We start from the raw sequence: 27,144 nt of genomic DNA, 5'->3' as shown, positions 1-27,144 counted from the left end.
AATTAAGCAATTTGAAGAAAATGAAACATTTACACGATTGATACATTTAATCATGTTTATTTAATACATGTGCCTGACAGCAAACATAATACGTTAAATCAAGTAGGTTTTTTTTTTCTAAACGACTAAAGGAAAAATGATCGCATACCAGTATAATAACACAATAGATTTATTTGATATTCAACCTTGTGAATACAAACTTTGAAAGCTTTGAATGATTTTTAACAAGCCAAACAGAAACATGATATTCATCGTTCAATATTTATTTTGCTATTTATTTCTGCTTATTCATTCATACGTACTATCTATAAATAGACCATTTGATATTATCTGCCTTAAAGTAAATTTAATTGGCTAAGAGCAAGCGACTTGTTCAATCGAAGCGCCAATATAATAGCGCTAAAACGTATAAGGAGGCAAGATATTGAACTTAATTCCTTAGGAAAATATAAAATAGTGTTATTAAGTTTCAAACGTATCTCTCAGATTACATTTAAACATTTGAAATTAAAACATTTTAGAAATGAATATTGTGCAAAGTTTCGATATCAATTGATTCAAAACAATATAAATGGATTAAAGAAGATACTTAACCGTAAGTACTACATTTTAAAACGTCTATCATTAATGTTTCTGTATCAGTTAACTCATGCAGTATTTTAATTTGTACTGTATTTTTTTAATTTCATACATATGTTATTTGGATATTCAAATACATTTTCACGGTCACTTTCGGTTTTATCAAAGCACACAATTTTCTACTCAGTGTCAATGAACTGCAGCAAGCGTTTATTTGAAAGAAAAAGTGTGTCCATAAAACTATTTTATGGAGGATTTTGATGTGTTCTAATTGATGACAAAGCCAAACAGTAAATCAAATATTGCATGCATAAACAGTTTTGGTTTGTTCAAACCTAGCGTTTAACTGTAATACGGGAAATATATATTTTGACAAACGAATATAAAAATAACAAACCACAGAAATTGTTTCCGAAACTTGTTATCCATTTAGTTGTTTAACTAGACAGATAAGGATCCTTACTTTATTTATATAAAAAAACACTTTTTATGTAAGCATGTTAACCAATAAACGGTAGCAGACGATATAACCGAACCAAACTTACAAACTAATTACAGAAATCATAACGGTATCAACAATAGAGGCTTTTACCCCTTTACTCTTATCAACATTACTGGTTTCCTAGCAGTGGCCGACCCTAAATCGCACTTTGTAACAAATGAAATAAAGCTCTGTCTACGGAAGAGTATTTCACTTTAATAAAACAAAGTTAGGTACCTGTCCAGCATAACCATGTGTTCAATGCTGCTCTTTTACTTTTTCTTTCAAATGGAATTTAACCTTTTCTCACTTTTATTCAAAATTTCCTAGCAGTTTTCCGGACCTTTTTGGATTTATAAAATAATTCAGTACCAGTAAGAACTGTTAAGATGATTTTATCAAAGAAATAGGCCTTTCCATCTTTTCGGTGTCGTCTTTATTGTTCAAAGGTATTGCTTACCTGGAATAGGGTTCAGTTATTGTACATTGACATTAAAACTAGAATTCCCCATGTGTTGCTTATTATAAAATGTCTCAAATTATCTAATGTATCTTTAAACAACAGGAAAAAATAAAAACATATAAATCGGTGTACTATTAATCTGCCGTGTTAGATAGAAAACAAATATCTCTCTGATTTGCTGAAGTAACATGCATGTTAATGCCATACTGGTAAAAATAACCTCTTCCGGATGAAAATGATAAAGGGCCGGAAAACTGCTAGCGGCCGGAAACTGCTAGGATACCAGTAACGGATTCAAACTTGAAACTGTTGAATATTAAATGTACAGGGTTCTAGCAAGGAATATCTGAAGGCAAGATGCAAATTTATTCTAGCCCATTGGCTCAGCTCTGAATATTGACAGTTATAGGTATAGGGAAGGGGGGAATATGTTAGAAATATGAGCTAATTAAGTATCTGCCAGTTTTGCATTTAAGTTATACAACTACTTTTATATAAAACAAGAAAGAAAAGATTACTCATATACATGTACTCTTATATAGATTTACTGTATACCATTCATTTAGATGTGTTTACAAAATCAAAACAGATGCCAAACATGTCAAAGCTTTTGACAGGAACTAAATGTGTTTGTCTTTACTCTCTAAATTCGGGATGTCTTTAAATTCAAAATTTCACAATTTTTCGTGTTTTAATGTTGAATTCTGCTTAAGCCGGTGCTAAGGGGCGTGGACGGTAACTTGCACTTTCCAGTACCGTCCATGATCAGGCTCAATCAAACCGAGCATGCAATATTTTCAATTTTGTCGTGTTGAGCTTTCTTTGGGGATTCTGTATTTTTCTATTTTACTCTAATTCTAACTTATTTTGTCCGACAAGGAAAACAATAAAAAAATAGACTACATTGTAGTCTAATTATTTGAACTGTACGTTACAATGTTCAATAAAAAATTTAACTGAGCATGTTAAAGCGAAACGGTATTCATATTGTTATATTTTTTCAATGAATAATTATACAATGAGCAAAGAAGGGTATCATTTAAAAAAAAGCATACCATTATAGGCCTGGTAAATTTTTAATGTAAATCGATCTTACAAAAAGGTATTTAATACATTCAATATTAATGTTACATTTATTTATAAAAAAAAGAGTAAGCTAATAACGATTTCGATGAGTCTTCATTTATCCAAGATAAAAACAGTTGCGGATTACGACAAAAACAAAACTGTTTTGTTAATTTAAAAGGGACTCGACTGAGGTTAAAAAACCTAAGATAATAACATTTTAATTTATTCGGAATGAGGCTAGGGCACTTGAAATATAAATATATGCAAAGATAGTTAAGAATCATACTTTGAAATGAATTAAAAATGGTATGTTTATACTTTTCATAGCCCGATTTGAGTGAAAAGCGTTTAAACGCTTTTAATTTTGTGTCATTTTTTTACAATTTGAATAATTATTCTTGAAAGACAAAGTGCGCGAATGATCTGAAATTTTGCACAAAGATTAGTGTTCTAAACCAAAATCAAATGGCACATTTATCTGGAAAAACATATTTTCAGTCCTATCATGTCGAAAAACCTCAGTGAAGTCCCTTTAACAACAGTACGATATAAATTATGCATCAGACCAAAAAAACAACATTTTTGTTGAAGGAAACCACTAAATTGTTCCTTTAAAAAAACTCACCGATTTTTACAGGCAATCTGAGATCAATGAAAAGCAAACGTGAACAATTTGATATGTTTACTTTTAAGATCCTTATAACATGTATTTACCAATACTTCAAGTCACATAGTTATAATCACTTATGAAATAATTCAATGACATGACAAATATTTCGCGCGATCTTCGGCTTCCTCTGAGTATAGTGATATGCAGGCTTCATAACCTCTGTTCCCTTTCAAAATTCCATTTTGATTGGTCCCGCCCACTGTGCACACGCATTTTAACTTGGGGACCACACGTAACTTTTTCACTAATATGTCACATTGAAGGTTCTTTTATAACCCCCGTATGAACATATTACGGAAGTTTTAAAATTTCAAATTTTAGCATGTATAAAATGTTGACTGCTGTTTAAACTGCTTACTCCAGTGCTTGTAGATTTTAAATACTAGTAGCGTTTGTGAAAATACTATTATAACTAATACACATCCACATGCTAGTTTTTTTCCGTTTAATGTTTTCTTTAGCAATTATGTTTTTTGCCTATTATATCGACACATCAATATTCTTTGCGTCCTGCGGAAGCCGACACGTATATTTGTTCCTATTATTTTTTACGTCACACCGACACAGTATAGGCGACGTTTCAGTTTTTCTGGTACAAGAAGACATCAGGTGCCTTTCATTGAATTATTTCAGGCACGACCGGGCGCCTGAGTAAAACCACCGACGTTCTGTTATTAAGTGGATAGGTTTCTCACATGAAAAAATCCGATTCGAATTCATTGCGGTGAGCGGTTGACACTATTGTTGTTTTAGTGGTAGTTTAGTGCTTTTTATAGTAGGGTGATTTTTGTATTCCTCCTTTGATATTGCCTGACAATTATAAGGATGTGTTTTTTGTTATGTATGCAACATATTACATGTATATAGATTATATCTGACCAGTTGGTATTTCCAATATTGTCATTGTTCTATTTTTAGAACATAAACTACATGTATGTACTAGAACGTTCTTAACTGTTGTGGAAAACTCATGCATTATATTTAGATAGAAATTTCTGGAATGATCTTTATTGTTGAAGTTGCTAGATTATGATTACTGTAGTAAATGGAAGACTATTCTAGAAACTTCTTAGTTAATATATATATAAGGAGACATTTTTCATTACTCTTATCTTTAAGTCATCAGTTACCTTTTTAGTCATCAGTGATCTTTTAAGTCATCAATATATTTGGAGTATTATTCAACTTGGAAATTAAGTGATTTATTGGAGCTTGGATTATTAATTATTCTTGTGGATTTTATTGTGGGAATTTATTCTAAAGTGTTCTTGGATTTAACTTGGATTTAACTGTGCTATTAAAAAAGGATCATTCCAGGATCAGACTAGACATTTGTAATTTTTATTTGGACTTCAGGTATTTGTAAAGATAATTTGTTATTTTATTTTTTTTCTTTAATAATTTTTCTGTAATAAATTTGTTATTGTTACAAGTTTGTTGCTGGCTTTTCTTTCTCGTTACGCCTGGCTCGTAACATTTTTTTCTTTTGAAATTTGTCTGTTAATGGCTTATATATGACAGGAAGGCTTTATAACCTTTGATCCCTGTAAGAATTTTATTTATTTTTCCAAAGAATTATTTTCGTTTAAGCTACGAATAGTGTTACTTGGGGATGATACCCCGTTTAAATTTGTTTGGGTCGTCTGACCAAACAAATAATGGTAGCGAAATTTCAGACCCTGATGCTGTTAATTACAAATTCCGAAAGAAGGCCGCTTTTTTTAAGCGGTTACTTCCCTTTATATGTATACTAACGCCGAAACATTCAGAGGAGATCACTGCGTAAAGATGGTCAAATGACAGGCGCATTAATTTTCAAGCAAAGTAGTTCCCGAATGGTCGAAGATTTCTAAAATTGTTTTATTCTTTATAGATATACATGCTTATTGTAAGCTCCATGTTTATTTAAATCTGTGTTAAACAACAGTTTAGAATAATATGGTTTTCTTCAGACCGTTAACATATAACTTCACCGTGGGCGAGGGGTTTGCGCGCTCGCTTAGGAAGTCAGAGGTCCGGAGTTCAAATCCCAGTTAAGGCAACTCTTTTTTTTTCAAATTGTTTAAGTCAATAAACATTGAATTGAATATCAGTGTTGCAATTTAGCCAATTTACTACAATTAAAACGCTGGAAAGCATTGGTGGCACTATACAAAACAAATTGGTTTATAATCTCACAACCTTCACCTTTCTGATATTCTGAGACCCAAACAAAATCAGTGCCTTCTGTGCTTTGATTCTGGAATGCTACGAAGTGGTCACATTGTAGAAACATTGATAACCACCAGATGAACACATCGACAATAGTTATATTTAACCTAAAATTTATCAATTACATACTTGAATGTTGAGTGCAGCTTACGTCGGTGCAAGGATGGGGTGTGATTCGTAGCTTCCAGTTACAAGTACTGGTCATGAACAGGCTTAATCAAACGGACATGTTACATTTTCAAATCTGCCATCTTGTGCATTCTTAACGGATTCCATTTTTTGTTTATTTTTTCTTTCGTTTCGTGTGTTTGTTACTCTATTTAATAACAGTATACACTTTCTCCTATGATATCGAACTTAAAACAGTCAAAGTGTCACCGCTATATCACATCTGAATACTAACATAAGATATTCAAATGAAAAGAAGTACAATTGCTTAATGAACATGTGGTACATTGTCAATGGCTATATACAATATATTGCGATAATTGTAAAGCCTTTTATGCTAGGACTATTATGCCATTCTATCAAAATCGAGAAATACTATTGGCGGAACTAATTATTATAGAATATTTAGAGGGGTAATTATTATCAAATTTCATAAACAAGGATAGTAATATCCAACTTTAGATAAAGTATTACAATTGTCGTCTCTGCTACGTCAATAACGGACAAAGGACTGTATATTAACTTACAATACATGTATTTATAAATATTGACTATAATATTGATTTTAAAGACACGTTTATAATATATCTGAATATTTTGAATTCCTTTCTTTCTTTGTATGTCATCTTTATTGTTCCCATTCAAGACACCGTTTGCGTGTTGCTAAATTAAAGAATAATGTAGAATAGCATGTAAAAAAATAAACACAAACAGCTTAGCTTCAGTATTGCTATATATTGTTTTATATCTATGACAACGTTACTTACATACAGCTGAAACAGTTCTTTTATTTCCAATATATTCTTGTTTACAATTATAATGCATAATAATATTAAAATGATATTCTTTGATAGCGATAATGTTTGCTTTGAGTGTAGAATTGAATTAAATAAAAACGCATTTCTTATATAGATTAAGGTTCAGCGTAATTTTACCAATTCACCATTATGTCACATTTTCAATAACGATTTCTTCAGCAAGCGTGTTTATTTCGACAAAGCCTTAAGTGAAATCAAAGAATAAACGTCAAGCTAAAATTAACAGGCCGAGAAAAAATACATTGTACATATAAGGGACAAATTCGTTTAAATAGTCTTCGCATCGTTGGACCAATCTCATGTTTCGGTTATAATTTTAGATCGGCCAAAACAATTAAATTATTCATAAGATACGGTAAATATTTTGGAAACACAGTGTCCGATTACATAAAGCTTTCTATACATGGATACATAAAAGTTATAGTAAAGACTTGGGTTCAATTAAACTTTGGACACTATAATAGCCGTTAAATATATAAAGGGATACACGTATCTTCTGGATGTCGATTTTGGTACAATAATGTTTTAAATGTATTATGGAAAAGTCAATAAAGTACATAAACAATCTTCAGTTGGCACTGTGGATGTCGATTTTGGTACAATAATGTTTTAAATGTATTATGATAAAGTCAATAAAGTACATAAACAATCTTCAGTTGGCACTGTGGATGTCGATTTTGGTACAATAATGTCTTACATGTATTATGAAAAAAGTCAATAAAGCGCATAAACAATCTTCAGTTAGCACTGTAGTTTATAATTTCATTTTTATTGATTGAATCTTGTTCTTAAAGTGTCTGAGCAATAAACCTTTAGAAAGAAATCTTGGATATTCTCTTCAGAACAATTCCAGAACAAGTCCAGTTAAGCTCCTAACATTTGCATAACTGGGACAGTTTATTGGGTTAGCGCAAGTGTTACCCTTATCATTATACAATAATTGACTAGTTAGCCATTGAATATGATGTAATATTCATCGGTAGATGACATTTTGACCAAGGCGACAATTCAATGGCTCACTAATCAATAATTGTTTAATTATATGAGTAGGCTAATAATTTAAAAAATCAGAAAAAGTACAACCATATATACATGTACAAATTTTGCCTCGTTGAAGCGCGGGATAAAAGACGCACTTTAAAATAAATGTTCTGTTCTGTTAATTATCGACTTTTCGCTTTGCAGGTCGCAGGACGAAAACACGCTGATTAGCGGGCCCGCACCCCCACAAAATAGCATGGTTTCGTCCCGCGACCCCGCCGTTTATTTCTTAAATCTCGCTCCGCGGGGTCGCGGGACGTAAATTCAACTGGCAACAATCAGCCACCATACATTCATGATATATTTCCTTCTTTGTCTGACAATTAGACAACTCCTTGACTAATTTTATATGGTTATTGCATCCAAGAACATTAAAATATGACAAACGTGTTTCCTTGCCAGTTTAATGCCATACAAGTACTTTTTAAAGTCAACTTCAAAGAATGATTATACGTATGTATTATTTTTGTTGTCCTGTCCTGGCTGACTAGCCCCAATGCTCCTAATTAATCATGAATTGTAAGATTTAAACATTTTACTCAATTTTATTACATGCTTTTCGGTGGTTTATAGAAATATATCAGTGGTTTAAAACTGGTAATTTCACTGTTTTGAATTTAAGCCCTTACGTTGTTACAGTGAAATACCAGCGTGCACAGTACTGGGTACCAACTTAATGACGTGACGTCGTAAATGACGTCACGTTGTATTATTATTTGGCGCGCTTTTCATTCAGTATTAGGTTTAATGTCTTTTTAAAACGTTTCTTTGCATATAGTAAAAAGAAAATTTGTTTAGTTTAGTGTAAGATCGAAATATATTTCACCTTGTGAACACCAAAAGTTCATATTTCACTCAAAGTTATGGTATTTTAATCGAAAAATATGCCATAAAGAACAAAACGCAACAATTATTCTTTAATTAGCACGCGTAATAAACAGTCTACGGTGTATGGTCATTGTATATGAGTCTCACTTGGAAAATTCAATTTAGCCAGTGAATATGATACTTCACCCAGTGAATATGATTTTATAAAAAAAAGTTCTGTTGACAAATGTTTGTTCCAATGAGATTGCAGCTATATATAGATCATATAATAATACAGTTTAGTTCATCACGCGATAACCACGAACGTACGAGATCCATTAAAAAATGACAGACTGATGTTCCCGTTGTGTCATCATTTGACAGCTTTAAAGCGTTAATGTTATTTTAAACAGACTTGATAGTATTTTGCTTAATTCGGTAAGTATTTTTATCACACACCCGTGCCGATTTTGCGACTCCGTAAAAATTGTATTGCACAACCGTGCATATATTTTGACGTGACGTCATTAGCGTTATACAAACATAGTGTAAAGACGCACTAAATGTTAGCGTTATATTATAGGGGCGTCAATGAAAATTGACTCTTATTTCAATTTAAACGGTCTTTATTTTAGGTATGTGATAAATAGAATATTAAATTCGTGTAAGTTCATTACTGAATTCATTGCACTCGTTGAATAAAATAACATTATGCTCGCCAGAGGCTCGCATAATATAATTTTATTCAACTCGTGCATTAAATTCAGTATTGAACTTACACTCATTCAATATCCTCTATTTATATGCTTCTTTAACAACCGGAAACATGGCTGTTTTCAAATAATGTTAATAAGGGCATAACAATTTCATGATGAAAGTTATATAAGGAACATTTAAAGTAATAATATAAAACTCTATAACTGTAAAAGTAGTTCAATATCATAACATTATTTACCAAACTATATTTGATGATTTAGTTTGTTTGTTATACAATTTAAAGGTAAAGTTTGTTTTAGATTAAGTCGACTGAAGGCCTCATATAATTCAATTCAATTCAAACGTTTATTGCAATTAAGTAAATACATACTTAAAGCAAATTACAAATGACAGAAAAATGCATGTAAACATAAAACTTTCGAGAAGCATGGTATCAGGAATATAAACAAATATAATTACCATGTTACATTACATTACATTTAGCATAATCAAAATATAATAGAGATAGAATTCTAAAAAATTATCAAAGTAATCAGAAATATATATATAGGTTGTATATCAAATACCAAAAAAAAATGGTACTCTGCTTCAATTTGTTGTTAGTTGCAGTTTCATAGTCTTTGCTTTCTAGGAATATTTGTGAAACTGTCTGTTTTTAGGCCTAGATTGGGTGAAATTGTTCTAAATCGCGTGAGTGTGATTCTTAATTATTTAATTGTTATTACTTGTAGGTATCTTTTAATATCATAATTATGTTTATATAAAGAATAAGATTGTAATCGGCTAGAATTGTTTAATGCTATATACCAGTTTTGATGGTGGATATCAATTATTCTTTGTTTTATGACCATAAATTGCTCACCACTGATGTTTTCTTAATTTAACCAAAGTTCATATATACCACAGTTCTGTAATATTGTCTTGATATGAAATGCCCAGTTGTTTTTGTTATCTGGTCCGTAGTATGTTTCATTTTTAAGCATAGTGTATGACATGTGTAAAATTGAGTCATGACTCAATTTAAGTATTTTGAACCAATATTTGATCAAAATTATTTTTTCTGTTTATTATAGTGGTAGTAATCCTAATTCACCAAGTGAAGTCGTATGTAGTATGTCTGCCTAATGCAAATATCATGATTTAAGTTTTGCCGATATTTAGTTTTAAGCCCCAGGTTTCACAGTATAAATGTATTTCGTTGAGAAGGTTTTGTAATGTTTCTGGTGAAAGAGTGAAAACAACTGCATCGTCAACAAATAATAGTATGAACAGATTTAGATTATATAAGTACAAAATATTCTCAACATTTGAGTTTATGCTTGTGGTTATATCATTCAGGATAAATAAGCAGACTTCTGGCCGGTTCTCCCTGCTTTACTCCAATATTTGATAAGATATATTGTGAGTGCGTGTTTGTTTTTTTTGTGTTTTTTTTTTCATTTTTATGCATGATTTAGTTGGTGCATACATTGCTTGAAATGCTTTTACAAGCTTTGTACTGACATGATGCGAAATAAGTTTTTGCCATAAATGTGATCTGTTAATATTTTAGAACATTTTTTCCCAGTCTAAGAAAGCTGTGTATATTTTTTCTTTTCCTCTAATGTTTTTGTAATAATTGCATGAAGGATAAAAATGCTACTGTTGACTTTCCTTTTTGAAACCCGTATTGGTTATCTATGAGTTTGTTGTTATTTTGTGCCCAGTGTGATAGTCTGTTTGCTAGTAATGTAGAGTATATTTTTGCTAAGATATTTACAAGTGTAATTCCTCTATAGTTTTTTGCCTCCTTGGGATCACCATTTTTAAGAATTGGGACAATGATTCCTTCCCCCCAAGCTAATGGGTACGGTTCTTTTTTTAAAAATTTGGTTATATAAGTCAAGAAGGATCGGGGATATTAAATGAAATGAGTATTTAAACAGTTCTGCTGGTAACTGATCATAGCATGATCATTTTAAATAAAAAAGTACAAAAATCAGTCAAACAACATCTGAAACATGCTACCATAATTGCACTGCGCTCCAATAACATTTCTGTCATATTTATGTCGTCATCTTATAATCGGATGAATAAATAAAGTTTTATTCGGAGAAATTTGAACACGTTGTTACTTGTTCATACTGAAGCCAGACTTTTGTAGATTATTTTAATGAACGGTCGGAAAATATAGTGTAGATATTTATGGATTATGGGTCTTTTGATTCATGGTATTGTTGAAATATCGTTAAAATTAATATTCTTAATGGTAAACATAATAGGCAATTTGTATCTATTGCGCTCAATTTCTAAACTAATGATTGCCCGATGTGTGTTTTTATCATATGAGTCGTTTTTGTTCATTATTGTTTGAACATAGTTGATATAAACAATTAATATATAAGTACTAGTATCAGGTCAGTATAATTGTGATATGGAATAAAATATTTTGATTTAATCTATTTAATCTATTCAAAACATAACATAAGGCTTCTTATATTTCTTATTTTTAACGCTTAAAATATCACGATCCCTCCTGACATATGTTTTAAGGACGCAAATTGAATATGATTTCTATAGATATCATCCATGCCAAAATACCGTTGTGTATTGTATATTTGCAGTTCTCTAAGTGGGGTGTAATTGCACAAGAATAGACATATCGTGTCCTTCATTTTAAAAGATAAGTCCTAATATTGTCTTTATGACCACTTTGTAAATTTAGACATTCGGGTGAGAAAAGACTAATTTACAGAAACAAGTTGTACTGCTACGTTTTGTATTAAATTATATCGTGTTTACTTGAACATTATATCGTGTTTTTTTCTGGCTCAAATTGAATAACCGACTTGAAAAAAAAATGACGCGAAGCAAGGCAGAAACAGAATATTTGCATTTAATCATACGTGATATGTATAAACAGAATATGAATAAAAGCAAATGCCGGGAAAGTGGACATTGATTTGTCACAAACATTATTCAAAAGAAGCATTGCTGTAATAATTGTACAATCTGAAACAGACGTAGTGAATTATCATACTATTTATAATGTACTACTAATTGTAGTAAACAGAACAGAAATATGATTGACATACTCGATTGTAAGTTAATCTATAGATAGATATGCCCTGAGGTGTACAATACATCGACTCCTGGGCAGTTAAACTGATTTTAAATAGTTAATTTGTACCAAGTTTCAAGTTTCATGATGACAAGTTTAACGTCTTTTCTGCCATACAAAGTAAAGAAAAAGTAAACAATACCTTACCGGGTAAAGTATCACTCTATGATATAGCATGACATTACAGATAAAATACTTGTCAAACGACTCAACAACCATAACCAAACACAGGTCATAAATTAAATCTATTAAATCAGTTTAAAGTGACTTGCTAATCATTACAAAAGAAAAGCATACTATGATGAATTGTGAACGAGTGCAAAAACGTTTGATTAAATAAAGAATGGGTTGTTAAGATGAAAGAAATATAAATTTAAATCATTTTTGCTGTGTTTCTATTATTTGTCTCTGTTTTACATGTTTTAGTTTTACATTAATTTATCAACATGTTTTTGACACCGCTCAATCAACACATTTGCAACCTACCTTTAACGCTATCGCATAGTATTTTAATAAAATGCAGCAAATGCATCAGTATCTTAAGACTTTGTACATGTCTGTTAAATGGTTAAGATGTAACTGAAAAATACGTACCATGTTATAAACTATGATATTAAATGGGGGTTAATGCAATGGAATAAAGTAAAACTGGTTTTATTCGCGTAAAATAAATTGTCATTAGTATTCTTCGCGCATAATGATTATGCTAGCCCGATGTCACAAATATTTTTACAGCATGAGTTTCGATTTTAAATACAATCGTGACGTGAATTCATAAGTACCCATACTAAAACTTTACTTTTTTACCAAAAGAAACCCCGCCTAAATCTTGACAAGCGGAATTTTATTGAACAGTATATATTTTGATGAAATTAAAGAGATTTGTTTATTATTCCATTACGATAGATAATGTAGTTCTTACATTAGTCAACGTTTATTTTCTAACTACGAGTATAACTTTGACATGTCTAGGATAAATTGGGACATGATAATAATGATAACAGACGACATGCATTATGAGATTTTTTGATATATTAAGTACAATAAATAATTCTTAAAGCAAAGTACACAGCTGTCATATCTATATCGAAATTCTTTTGTCTTTTTACAAAAAGGATTTGATACAGATTTTTTGATATTGAAAGAAAATATAACAATAGATGAACGGGTAAGTTATCAGTCTATGATATCGGATGTCAGTACAGATAAAATACTTGTCAAAGGACTCAGTAACCATAACCAAACACAGGTCATGGATTTAATCTATTATCAGTGATAACTAGTAATCCAATGTTAAACATTACAAAAAAAGCAAATTATGGTGAACAAAACCATTTGATTTAAAAAAAATGTTTTATGTTTAAGATGACTAAATATAACAGTTTAAATCGTTTCTGCTGTGTTACCATCTACATTGTATTTGAATCTGTTCAGGTAATCAACTAATTCATGAACATGTTTTGACACCGCTTATGTAACACATCTAAAAGTGAATTGTTCCTTCTAATAATGAACTGTCCATAAAAGCAAAGTAATCACAATATTTTAGATTGACTTTCAACACAAATTAAGGAAAAAGGAATGGCGCGTCAAAGATAAAGGTTTCCGTTTTATAAATCTGTTTATTTCTTTATCTGCCTACTTACTTCTTAAGTGTTAAATAAAGTACGGGTTAATGGAGAACAACTAAGACATATTTGATTATAGCACAGCTGACGATTTAAGGTAGAGCTTTAAAGAAAAGAGGTAATATATAAGTTTTCGAATATTTGAACATGTCTGCATGAAAAACTGTCAAAAATTTAACTTACATATTGTGCAACTATTTGTACGGTCCGTGCTATTTGCGTAAGTATCGAAAACTTAAAATTCTGATTAACTGGAGAGTTGCAATTGAAAAGGAACGGAGAACAAAGTGAACATTGATAAAGGACTTTTTAGGATAGACTTTTATATGAAACTCAAATGGCATATGCTATTTTATATTATTTACCTTGATTGTCAAATTATTGAAATTTAAGTGATTATTGCTTTAATTGAGTGTAACTTGATAATCAATTATACTTTGATAAAACTACATTTTGGACAGACCTTCGAAAGATTGAGCTGACCTTGATTTTGAGCTTTAATGACATTGAATGTCTAGGAAAAATTATTGAATATTGGTAAAATTTCAATAATTTTGTTATTCTTATACGGATTCGTTTTATACTTGGACAAAACAAGACTTGCTTTCAAACAGTAAAAAATAAATCATAAGATGTGACATTGACTTTAAATTGGCCTTGAGTGTCAATGTCATATTAATGAAATCTTAATGAAACTTGCTTTTACTTGTAAATTATAAATGGATTAATTTCATTTTAGACACATTATTTCTAGGTCAGACCTTCATGTATATCAAACTCAAGTTGTCCTTGAATAATGTATGACCTTGACCTTGAAGGTCAAATTATTTAATTTTCTCTGTTTATCGCTATAAATTGGGTGTCACTTGCATGGATTGTTTTTTTACTTGGTCTAAACAACTTTTTGAACAAGACATTCTAAAGGATTGAACTGACCTGACCTTTCTTTTAGCTTTATATGACCTTGACCGTTAAGTTCAAAAATTGAATTTTGGTTGAGTTACCTTCGCTTTGTTTTTTTTTTTGTACGAATTTGATTTATACGTGGCAAAAAAAACACTTGTGACTAAATAGACATAAAATAATACAGGTATGGCCTTGACCTTAAAATGACTTTGGCCATCAAATTTTTGAATCTCGTTTTCATTTTCTTAACTTTATTCATTTATTTAGGGAAAACAATTCAGCTTGGACAAAACAACGTGTGTGACTAGACAGTCATATTTAAATCAAAATATGAAAAACTTATTATTTAATTTAATTTTGCTTTTAAAAGTTTGTTTTGTTTAAACCGTTTTTCTTTGTTTATGTGCTTTTAGAAAACGTAAAGTCGAGCGGTGCCCTCGGTCGTTAACAAATGTCATGATGGGGAGTTCTATTTAGCTATGCATTATTTTTGAAGTCGATGTATTTAATTAACGAATAAGAGCTTGTATAAAGCTCTAAAACTATGTCGAGAGCTACATAATAGAAAACATAGCAGTCTTCGATAGAAAACAGTTAAGTACTCATGCTTATTTAACAAGGGAAAAACGTTTATTCTAGACTATTTTCATTATTGTACATACAGGTGTCATTTAAAGTATTAGCTTATATGTATGAAATAAATTACAGCAAATAGGAATAATACGCCAAACGCAAGTCATTAATTTTAATGACGGTCATATTTCGATATTTAAATATGTAACTTACTGTTTTGATGTTGTCGCTAAAGCTGCAAATTCTGTTTACCATTAAGCATACAAATGCATGGGAGTTGGACCTATATGTCGTTATATTTATTGTAAAGCTATTATAGTTAAGAATCAAGCTCGTTATCTTTCTATTTAAATCGTATCATTTGGCAGAAATCTATAAATAGAAAAAATAGATATGCGAGACCAGCACAAAATGTCGTTGAAACATTTCTTTAGTTCACCCATTGTTTAAACTATAACTGAACTATTAACAAAAGCGATAATGTCTGCATAATGTGTGCTTTAAATGCATGTATGAAATTGTAACAAAGCAATTCAATCATAAAAAGATCTACATGATTGATACAGTTGAACAAATGAAAAATTATATTATCTTCAATAGATATATCAGTCTGACAGCAAGCATTACACGTTGAATCACGTTTTTTTTCCTGCGGAAGATGGATCACATACCAGTGCATTAACAAAATCGATTGATCGATAATCAACCTTACGCATACAACCTATAAATGTTTTTAACAAACCCAACCGAAACATGATAACCGTCTTTCAATAACTTCTTTTTTAGCTTATCAACACGTTATATCTATATATAAACCATTTGATATTGTTCAGCCTTAAGGTATGAGTTTTGAATTTTCATTGGCTAAAGGGCAAGCGGGTTCTTCAACCCAGCGATAATACAAAAGCGTTGAAACTTATAATTCAAACTGTTTAAATTCAAGCAAATGAGGCAATATATTGAACTAAATTTTTAAGAATATTGTGATAAGTTTTATGTGATCCTATGTACAAAAGTGGCCGTGATTTTATTTAAACATTTGAAATTAAAACATTTAAAAGATGAACATGGGGCTTGATCTAGATAAAACTTGATTCAAAACAATATAAATGGATTAAGAAGGATACTTTATCGTAAGTTATACATTTTAAAACTTCTATAACAAATGTTTCTGTATCAGTTTAATGATTTGGTATTTTCATTTGTACTATAATTTCACATTTTAAAGCAAACATCGTTTTCATGGTACAACAGGTGTCTGATTTATGTTTGGTTTTCTTTTCAAACATATGTCATTAGAATATTCAAATACTTTTTCTCGGTCACTTTCGGTTTCAAAATTTAGACTTATCGAAACACAGAATTTTCGGCTCAATGTCAATGACATGAAGCAAGCGTTGATGTGAAAAAAATTATGTCCATACCAATTTAATGGAGGATCTTGAATACTTCGGTCGGATGCCGAAGTTAAACAGTAGATCAAGTCATGCATGGGTAAAAACAAGTTTGGCTCAGTTCAAACATAGCGATGAAATGCAATACTGTAAATATATTGTATTTTACAAACGAATATTAAAGACATGAATACCGCTTAATTTGTTACCGAAACTTAGAACACATTTTCTTTACCTATAGAGATAAGGGTCCTTTCTTTATTTTATAATGAACCTGCCGTTTTTAAGTATAAATATTTTAATCAATACAAGTAGCAAACGATAGAGTGTGGATCAATAAATTCGTAAACTAATTCAATAGCGTCAAAACTACTGGTCCGTTTAAAATGAAACTTCAAATGCTTTGAAAACAGATTATTTCAAATTGTATCGTACTATGTACACAACTTTAACGTCATCACTTATGGCATCACACATCGTCAACGAACAGCGCAACACAAAACTAGGAAAGTCTTTTTCCGATATTCGTGTAGATTTGCATAAAGTTAACTGAGAGTATGCTCTGTCAAAAGGTGTCATTTTAAAGTAGATGAAGCGGGTTAAAAACGGCAGAAAGGCAACTGAAGACGACAGTCATGCTGGTAAACCAGTGACTGTAACAGATAAAGAAACAGTGGCTGTCATTCAAGGGTACGTACCTCTAGATAGACGAGTAAATGTGGAACACGTAGCAGATAAGTTCGCTATTTCATATGGTACAGCTCAGGGCATTATGACTGATAGGTTATGAATGCGCCGCGTTTCAGCAAGATGAGTGCCTCGTTTGTAAACGTTGGGGCAGACTGGGGTAAGGGTGAAAATGTGTCAGCAGTACGACAGGATGTATCGTGAAGAAGTGGATGTCGTTCTTAATCGAATGAAAACATGTGATGAAACTTTGATTCACTTTTTTGAATAGGAAAGCAAACGTCAGAGTTCTGTTTGGAAGCATCCTTCCTTGCCTCCCTTAACAAAAAAGATAATTTCCAAGTCAGCCGGGAAGGTTATGGCCATTATATTTTGTGATGCATACGGTGAAGTGCTTAACTCCTTTGTTTCTCCGAAACGACAGTGACTTCGAATTATTATGCAACATTACTTAGAACGGAACTCATGGCGGCTATAAGGAGAAAACGCCCACATATACTTAGTTCCGGATTGCACCACGACAACGCGCAGATCTATTCAAGCCACGTTGTCAGGGATACACTAGAAAACTCGACGTCGAACTGTTACCGCATCCAGCAATTAGGGACTTCTGGCTGTTTCCGACTTTAAAAAACAGTCTTCGTGGTACATAATTTGAGTCAAGAGAGGTGAGGTGTGCCGTAGACAGACAGCTGCGTGAGATGTCACATGACGGGCTACAACACGTGTTCGAGTCATGGGTCGAGAGATGGGACAAGTGCAAGTCTTGCATTGGACGTGACTTTGAGTAGGGGTAATCATTTTAGGTACTTAAATTAATTAATTTCCCCGCTATTGAATTAGTTTACGAATTTATTGATGCACCCTCGTATAAAACACATGTACACAAAGCCAAATCAAACATTTCAAAACAATCTCAAAAGTCATGACGCGTGTAAACAATTATAGAGGTTTTTTATACCTTTAATATAATGATCAGTGAGGTCTTAATGGGTGCAGACTGTTAAAAATTAATTTTAATGAAAGTATAATTAAACAAATGAATGTAACATATCTATTACAATGGTTTCACAGAGCATGTTAGGTCAAACTGTATTTTTAGCGATATCATTTCAATGGATAAAAGGAGCTGTTGCTTGTACAACGGAAAAAGGACAACATCTGATTCATTTTAGGCTAAAGTGTTAATGGTAATCGGTCTTTCTAAAGGTAGATAACACATCCCATATTAATGATCAACATTATTTTTTGTCCAATCACATTGTAGTATTTTTCAAATTTCTACTAAGTCTAACTTTGGTTAATGTGTATTAACTAAATAAAATTTACTTAATCTGTCGTCTAACCAGTCTAACAAGGAAATAAGGAATAAGAGGTGTGGTTTGCACTCTGAAATGGAAAATATAAAGGTAAGCAAAACAATGCCAACGTAAAAATAACAAGCAATTATCATAGTATTGCAAGCAATCCATAAGTCCCCTACCGGTAAGAGCCCAAGCAACATTCTGAAGGGCCATTGGCCATTCACTTAGGTTCCTATTGTAAGTAAATTTGTTGAAAAAGTTCTTTAAAAGTGATCACAGGAAACAGTTTTTATGTACAGACAGACGGACTGAAGGACACTCTAAAGTTATTTTTTAAACATCCCTGTTATCAAAATATAACATTTTTAAAATCATATCATGATAGAAGAAGTTGGAGTAAAAATTACCAATTTCTCAAAAAAAAAAGGTCTAAGTTCAAAAGGGGCATAATTCTGGAAATAGTCTTGCTAGAGTATTGCACACTCACAAATGTTGAGTGATAATAAGAAACATTTATATGAAGTTTGAAGTAGATACATTCAGAAAAAGAAGTTATTAAAAAAAAACAATGTTTTTTTCATGAAAATTTTAAGTTCAAGGGAGGTAATTCTGATAATTTTTGTGCTAGAGTTGTGAACCTTGTCACATATGATGTGGTTGATGACAAGCAACTTATATTTAAAGTTTGAAGAAAATACCTTAAGAAATAAAGAACTTATAGTGAAAAAACTTAAAAACTAGAATCAGAAATCTTGAAATTCAGTCTATTTGTTGCCATAGCAACCAGAATTTACAACATAGGAAGATAAGAAAAGGATGTGCATAATTTCCATACTGCCATCTACCCATATGTCAAGTTTCATAAACATATTTTCAGTACTTTTTGTGTTATCACTGGATCCAGGTTATGTGTAAAATTTGCCATATTTTCAATCTATTTGTTGCCATAGCAACCAGAATTTACAACATAGGAAGAAAAGAAAAAGACGTGCATAATCTCCATACTGCCATCTATCCATATATCAAGTTTCATAAAAATATTTTCAGTACTTTTTGCGTTATCGCGGGATCCAGGTTATGTGTAAAATTTGCCATATTTTCAGTCTATTTGTTGCCATAGCAACCAGAATTTTCAACATAGGAAGAAAAGAAAAAGACGTGCATAATCTCCATACTGCCATCTATCCATATATCAAGTTTCATTAAAATATTTTCAGTACTTTTTGCGTTATCGCGGGATCCAGTTTTGTGGACGGACTGACGGACGGACAGACGGACAGACAGACAGACGGACAGACGGACGGAGGGTAAACCTAAAGTCCCCTCCGGTAAACCGGTAGGGGACTAATAAGGCTTTCTAAATGTGAAGATACAGTCAATTGATTTATTACATAGATAATACATGTGGGGCACGCAGAGACAAATGATTACATACTGTAACATAGTAACTTATTTATATCCTTGTAACTCTAATAAAAATATCTGTTATAAATTGCTGACTGTTTTAACTTTATATTTTCTAGAAAAAGTAACCAAAAAATTATTTTCTTCACTTGATAGGATTGAACTGCATTAACAATCCAATGATATTAAGAATACAATGATTACATTTTTGGCTGGAAAACTCATTGTAAACTGACCCCCTCCACCTGTAAACTGTTTTACAAATAATTAATAATCTCTAATGTATTTTTCTCACATTTTCCATTTATTTTAAAAGGATGTACACATTTCATTAACTCTATTGTTTTTACCTAAATTACTGTAGATAAAGGTATAGATTCTGTGACATTTCAGTAAAAATGTGCCTGATAATATGTTGAAAGGGCCATTTATTTAGCTTATCTAAATATGAAATGTTAGAAACTTGACAAGGTGTAGACATCTTGTAGAGCGAAAGGGCGGAGCAATCAGTGATTTAGAGAAATGCCTTGTTTTTTGTGAAAAAATAATGGTGATCATCAAATAGGTTAATGTTTAATAATATGCATTAACAAAAATAAAAAATGCGGCAGGCTTGACCAATTATTTTTTTTAATACATATTATTAAACACTAACCTATACTTAATGTGTTATTAAAATAAATGATTTTGGAGAGATTTTTCAAAAGTTGCAAGTCACGACAAAAAGACGGTTTAGTTGATATTTTACCACAGGTGCAAAATAATTAAAAAATGACATATGCGTCAGAATAAGAAACTATTATTTGAGAGTCAAAACTCATCGATTTTAACAGCTAATATATACTGTTCAGGGTGTATGAAAAGCTAAATCACATACAAAGATAATTATAAGTGTTTACCAATGCTACAAGTCACAAAGTTATAATTACAATTCAATGGCACGGCTCCAAAATATTTCAATATAGTGACAAAAAGAAACAAACACAAAAACAAAAAAAAAAAACAACAAAAAAAAAAACAATAACTTCAAAACATCCATGTTTTATTCTATAGACTTACTATAGTTACTTCCTCTTAAATGCACCAGTTTCCCATGAACTGCCAGGAGTTGGTTGGAAGATGTATGTTTAATATTCAGACGCCTTTGTCTTTATAACATCATGGAGTGTGTGAAAATGGATGGTATTTCAACATATCTGAGATGGTTTCTTTTAACTGAAAAAAAGTATCCAATTTAAGCCGGTGCTAGGGAACTACTGGGCGGAAGCTTGCACTGACCAGTAATATTTATTAACAGGCTCAGTCAAACTGAGACTGCAGCATTTGTAATTTTGCCGTCTTGTGCGTTCATTAGTCATTCCGTTTTTCTGAATTGAGTAAAATGTTAAAATCATGCAATTTTTAATAAAATAGCAGCAATAATAATAATAATTTACTCCAAAGTACATGTATGACATTACATAGGCAAATAAATATGCGTTAATGACAAATGGAATCACGTGTTTCATATCTAAATGTTCTTGAATACCATTACAAGATAGAATTAGTCAACTGCATTATTCTTAATCGAAACGTATACAGCTGAAGAACTGTTAGAAACCGAATATGTAAAAGGCAATCAATCATGAATGCTACCATAATAATTGTGTACATGAAGTATTAATCACGAATATCAGAGAACAATTATAAACAATGACAGACTGGTGATTTCATTATGTCATCATATGAAAGATTAAAAACGTTAATTAATTAAATCACATTTGATATTGTATATTTTGTCTGGTCTTTACTTTTACATGGTTCTTGAACTACCCAAAACTTTGCTATTATCAAAGAGTTGTTAAAATTCAATTGAAACTTATTCCGTAGGTTATTATTGTACGCATATAGGCATGATGTAAGTAATATCTGTAAATTTTTAAAGTAATAACTTAAAATCTATAAACGTAAAAGTAATTCATTATAATGCCATTATTATCAAATTATATTTTCTTTGATTTATTGATTTCAGCGAAACAACATATGAAAGCTGTTACAATTATGGCGTTGTACTTGTATGGCGTATTAACCAATAAAATGACTAATCACTTAATAAAAGCCAGTCTCTCATACTTCCGGTTTTATCTTGTTAATATATATATTGGGTTGTAAGTTCTTTTATTTATGCTGCAATTGTCAATACATAGTAATAAACTTTATCGTAAACCAAACACTCAATTTGCATTTGAAAACGTTTATCATATAAGTAATAATTTTGTTCAATTTCTTAATCAATGATGCCCGATGTGTGTTATAATAGTTTCAGTTATAAAGTTCAAATATTCTTTGACATATTTGATTAAAAGAATTTATATTATAATTATAAGGTAATGTGAGGAAATACGAAAAATAAAAACAGATTAAATCCATTTTACCTATTAAATACATGATATGAACATTCTTTTACCAATTGTTGTTCACGCTTTTAAATCTCACGATCCATCGTATAATATGATATGTTTTTCAGGCATGCAATTTGAATAAAGATTGATTTCTATAGATATTATTCATGTCAATAGACCGTAGTGTATTGAGTATCAATGGCTCTTTAAGTGAGGTATAAATGCACAAAAACATGTCCTTCAATTTAAAAGATAAAATCACCATGACCACTTTGTAAATTTAGACATTCATGTAAGAAAAGAAAAATTGCAAACTTGTTTACAGCTACATTCCATTTTAAACTTTATCTTATATTTGAACATTATATCGTCTAATTTGCTCACATTGAATACTGACATGAAAAGAAAAACTATTTGTAGCGAAGAAAAGCAGAAATAGGATATCTGCACTGATGTGTTTTATCATACGTGATATCTTTAAATAGAGTATGATAAACAGCAAATCCCTGGACAGTGGAAATCGATTTATAACAGAAATTTAACAAATATAAGATTAAACTATATAACGAAAATCACCTATATTTCACTGCTGTAAATATTATATCAATCGAAGTGAATAACTTTAATATTTACAGGGTACTACTACAGAAATATGACATTTTCACATATACGTATTCTTTTGTTAGTAAATCTATAAAAAAGACATATCGTCGAAATCAATGTACATCATACTTAGCAGATTTTCTTTGTTTGCTTTATATTTTTTATTTAGTAGAAGAAATGTCATTGAAATTTCAAACTTTTCTAAAGAAGACCTGTGCCTGATAGTAAGAAAATGGCTATAGCTTTGTAGAAAGATAACACACGCTTATTGGATCTGTGCTAATAATGTTAGATAACCACAGATAAATATAGTGTGAGTTTTCAACCCATTCTCTTCAGAAGTTTTACAGATGCCCACTTTCAATAAAAACGTAAAGTTGGACATATCTAACTCCGTGCAATAGCTTTTACTATTCATCGAATATTTGACCTTCCTTAATATGATTTAGTTACAATTGACCTTTCTGGTAAACCTGGGTTCCAGTCTGCCGATTTTTTGTTATGGTTCTGTTTGGCAAATCGACGTTGATACTATCAAAACCAGAGATGTTGTGTGTTATCTATGACGATCGAGTATGAAATAGCGCGTATGTTATAAATAAGCAAAAATATCAACGCCTGAGTCCCAGGCTACTTTCTGGTGTTCATTTGCATAACTTAAAACGTACTGGAGGTACAAAATACAAATTCAATGCAAAGAAAAAAGATTAATTTTCTAAAATGATAAGTAAACATATACCTTTATTTTGTTATTTTCCTGCGTAGTACTGTGTCCTTCGGATTTATTCAGAGCATTGCATTAAGCGAATATGATGTATTAACATGAAACATTTTAAAGTATCAATTTGAAATTATTGTCATCAAGGGCTATATTAATCTCGACAGTCGCAGTCTTGTTTATATAAATTTGAAGCGGCGTTTATAAACGATTTTGTATCAGCTTTATTTTTTTAGTTCAGACGGGAACGTTCATATTCATCGTTCATTTTTTTTTGTAGCTCTAAAAGTGATGACTTATTCTTTTGTCATTTTAATCGTATCCTGTAACAATTTTCTAAAACGAAATCAGTGTCCATATAGCTGACCCATACTTTGCTTCTCTATTTTCTTTTTCATTTTCATTTGGAATACACACAATTATCTTAACAATCATGTATCACAACGTTTCTTTTCCATTTTAGATATCTGTGGGTAGCAGACAAATAAAATGGCTTCAGTACCGAACCCTACTTTGTCAAAACCAAAATTTCTGAATTGGGTTAAGGCTGCATTGGCTGTTCTTTTCGCAAAAGAAGAAATCGGGCCTGTTGTTGTTGATGAAATCGTACAGTTCCAACAAAAGTGTCTTCAGGATATTTCTATATCAAATGGATTATCAGCGGGGAGCACCTGTTCAAACTGTAACACGGAAAATATTGTTGTTTGTCCAACAAATAAGATTTGCAACGTCAATCGAGGAAAATGTGGTTACCATAGGAACCGTGCAACACAGTTTCACTCCTATGGTTGCCCGAACAAAATTTGCCATAATATGAGATCTGAGATTAAAAATGCTCATCGTTTTTATGGTCCATCTTTTAAAAACACCGATGCAACTCAGTGGTGTAGTAATCCGTGGGAAATTGCGAAATGTTTTATGCCCCCCGATGGTTACAAGGATGTAATGAGTGCAGAAGATACCGATTTTAATGGTATAGTCAGTGTAATTGTTAACTTCAAAGCATTTGAGACAAAAATAAACAACGATCTCTCCAAAAGGAACAACATATTTGACAAGGTACCAATTTAAACACGTTTGTTTAATTTTTTGTATGTGTTTTTAAAGACACTTATATTTATATGAGTATTGAATAGAAACATGAATAAATAGGTAAACATATGGTGGCTGATTCGTGCAATTCGCGTATTAGATAAGAGAGGGCATGGGGCGAAGTTGTGTTATTAAACTTCGCCCCTGCGCCCCACTAATTGACGTATGATTTTGCCCCACGACCAGCCTAGCCAAAAGTCAAATATTTAAATGTTTAATTGATGTGGGCCATTAGTTATTACATTTCGCCCAGCTCCCTCGCTAGTTTGCGTGTTTATGCTTCGTGACCCCGCAATTTTATTTATTGAATATAGCTCCGCGCTCTCGGACGACGTTTTATTTATTAAATCGCACTTCTGCGTATAACCATGTCCAAGCTCCGCGACCCCGCCATTTTAACTTGTTTATTCTCGATATTTCGCATTGCGGGTTCGCTGGGCGAAAACATGAATTGCACATATCGACCACCATAAAACTTAGCATATAAGTTTTCAGTCATTTTGACATTATCATTTTTCACATTTTTCAGGGTAGAAACGTTGGTAAAGCTATTAGACATTCTCCAAAACTAGAGGTCGAGGATTCAGATCTTATACAGTATTTTACAATTCTAAATGATATATTGACTGATCCTGGATTCATAGCTTTAAATAAAGTACCAAACAACGCAATTCAGAAATTAGCAAAGGTATGGTTATTTGTTTGTGTTCGTTTATTTTCTTATCACAATATTGATAATGTAAACTAACTTTATGCTGCAAAGCTTGGACAGGAAATGACTGTTTTCCTAATTGACGATCTAATACAGTCTTTAGCTACATTATTTCCAACAATTTGTGCTCAATCTGTTATTAGGGCTTTGGCATTTTGGCAATTTTTGTTAAATGGAATTGGCCTTCAACACGTCATTTAAAATCATGTCAAGAAACTTTGTGCCAAAACAGCATATTGTATGTACTATGTACACAGAAAAAAGATTGACTTTATTTAAATCAGCACTCCTTTACAATTTCAGCTTCAAATGGATGAATTGATCATCGGTAAAGATGTTGTTCGCGCAGTCTTGGAAGATGTAGGCAAAGCTATCCAGGAACAAATAAGAAACGAGATGGATGAGTTCAAACAAAAGACTGATCAACAAAAAATAGAGCTTATTGAGATAATAAATTTGAAAGTAAAAGATATTGATGATGAGGGAAATATTTCACTGTCCAAGCTAAAAGATACATTCACGTCGTCAATTGATGCTTTTGAGGCCAAAGTACAAAAGGCTAGTCAAGAGATATATAAGCAGAAAACAAAGGGGAAAAGAAAGTTAAAAATTGTTGCTAAAGAGGAAGTTAAAAAATTAGGGAAGAGGGAGAAAATGTAATAAAAGAGATACAAAAAGTTGCGGAAAAACGTACGATATCTTATAGAATATTTACATTTGCATACACACTTTTGTTGAAGATTTCTTCTATCTATAGGCATATTTTAATCAGTTGCTTCTGTTGATTATAACAAATGATGAAAATCCATCCGATTTGTATTATTTTCGATGGCATTTAGAATAATCATGTATTGTGTAACATTGATATTCCAAGATTTCTCATATTTCAACATACAATACATATGACATTTTCAATTTTCAGCCAGGGGTATTGATGCTGATGCTAAGCTGTCGGAGGAAACATATCATAAACGAACAAAAGGTAATGAAATATTGTGATTATTATTAATTTATTTTAATAAATTGCTTTTTTCTCCCTTCTTGTTTATATCTCAAGCATGACATTTTACCTTGCTTATGAATATTTTGCAATTGCATGAACATAGACGTTATTGTTGCACAGCTTAGTTTCGCATTCCTCAACAACTGCGATGCATTTTAATATATGTTTACTTTGTGCATTGAATTGTTGTATATTCAGTCAAAGGTACAAAGACAAATGAAAAATATACAATTTCAGGGGCGATGTGTATTTTAAAGGAATATCAAATAATATATTTTCAAGAGAGATGGTTTGTTCACATTATTCCTGCACAATTTAATTACGAATTAACTTTTGAACGTCTCGTGATATCAACAATAACTGATAATTCTTACATGTCTGTTATTATGTCGCTATATACAAAGAAGTAAAATCTTATATTGTCAAGAAAACAGAAGCCTTTAAAGGAACAATTGTACAGTCCGTTCTTATACTATTTTATTTTCACGTGATGTTAAATTGAAATCTAGCATACACCTTAATACCACAAATTATTAGGGACAACAACAAAACAATATCATACTTTAACTAATTTTATTTTATAGTCATACATAGTGGCATATGTAATTTATCTCAC

The 27,144-nt window shown here is 31.3% G+C and overlaps 1 protein-coding gene across 1 annotated transcript; it reads left to right on the top strand.

Annotated features, from left to right (window-relative positions):
- The first annotated feature begins 431 nt into the window (after positions 1–431).
- On the top strand, positions 432–26,507 carry LOC132720976 (uncharacterized). Its single transcript, XM_060705222.1, has 5 exons — positions 432–595; positions 24,185–24,780; positions 25,343–25,501; positions 25,829–26,215; positions 26,448–26,507. Exons 2-4 carry the CDS (start codon positions 24,211–24,213, stop codon positions 26,183–26,185), a joined length of 1,086 nt encoding a protein of 361 aa, XP_060561205.1. The 5' UTR covers positions 432–595; positions 24,185–24,210; the 3' UTR covers positions 26,186–26,215; positions 26,448–26,507.
- Positions 26,508–27,144: the final 637 nt, after the last annotated feature.

This window comes from Ruditapes philippinarum, unplaced genomic scaffold, assembly GCF_026571515.1.
Source record: "Ruditapes philippinarum isolate M1 unplaced genomic scaffold, ASM2657151v2 ctg5701_1_1_1_1, whole genome shotgun sequence".
Taxonomy (NCBI): Eukaryota; Metazoa; Mollusca; class Bivalvia; order Venerida; family Veneridae; genus Ruditapes; species Ruditapes philippinarum.
Note: the sequence above shows the minus strand (reverse complement) of the source record. Positions and strands in the feature narration are given on the sequence as shown.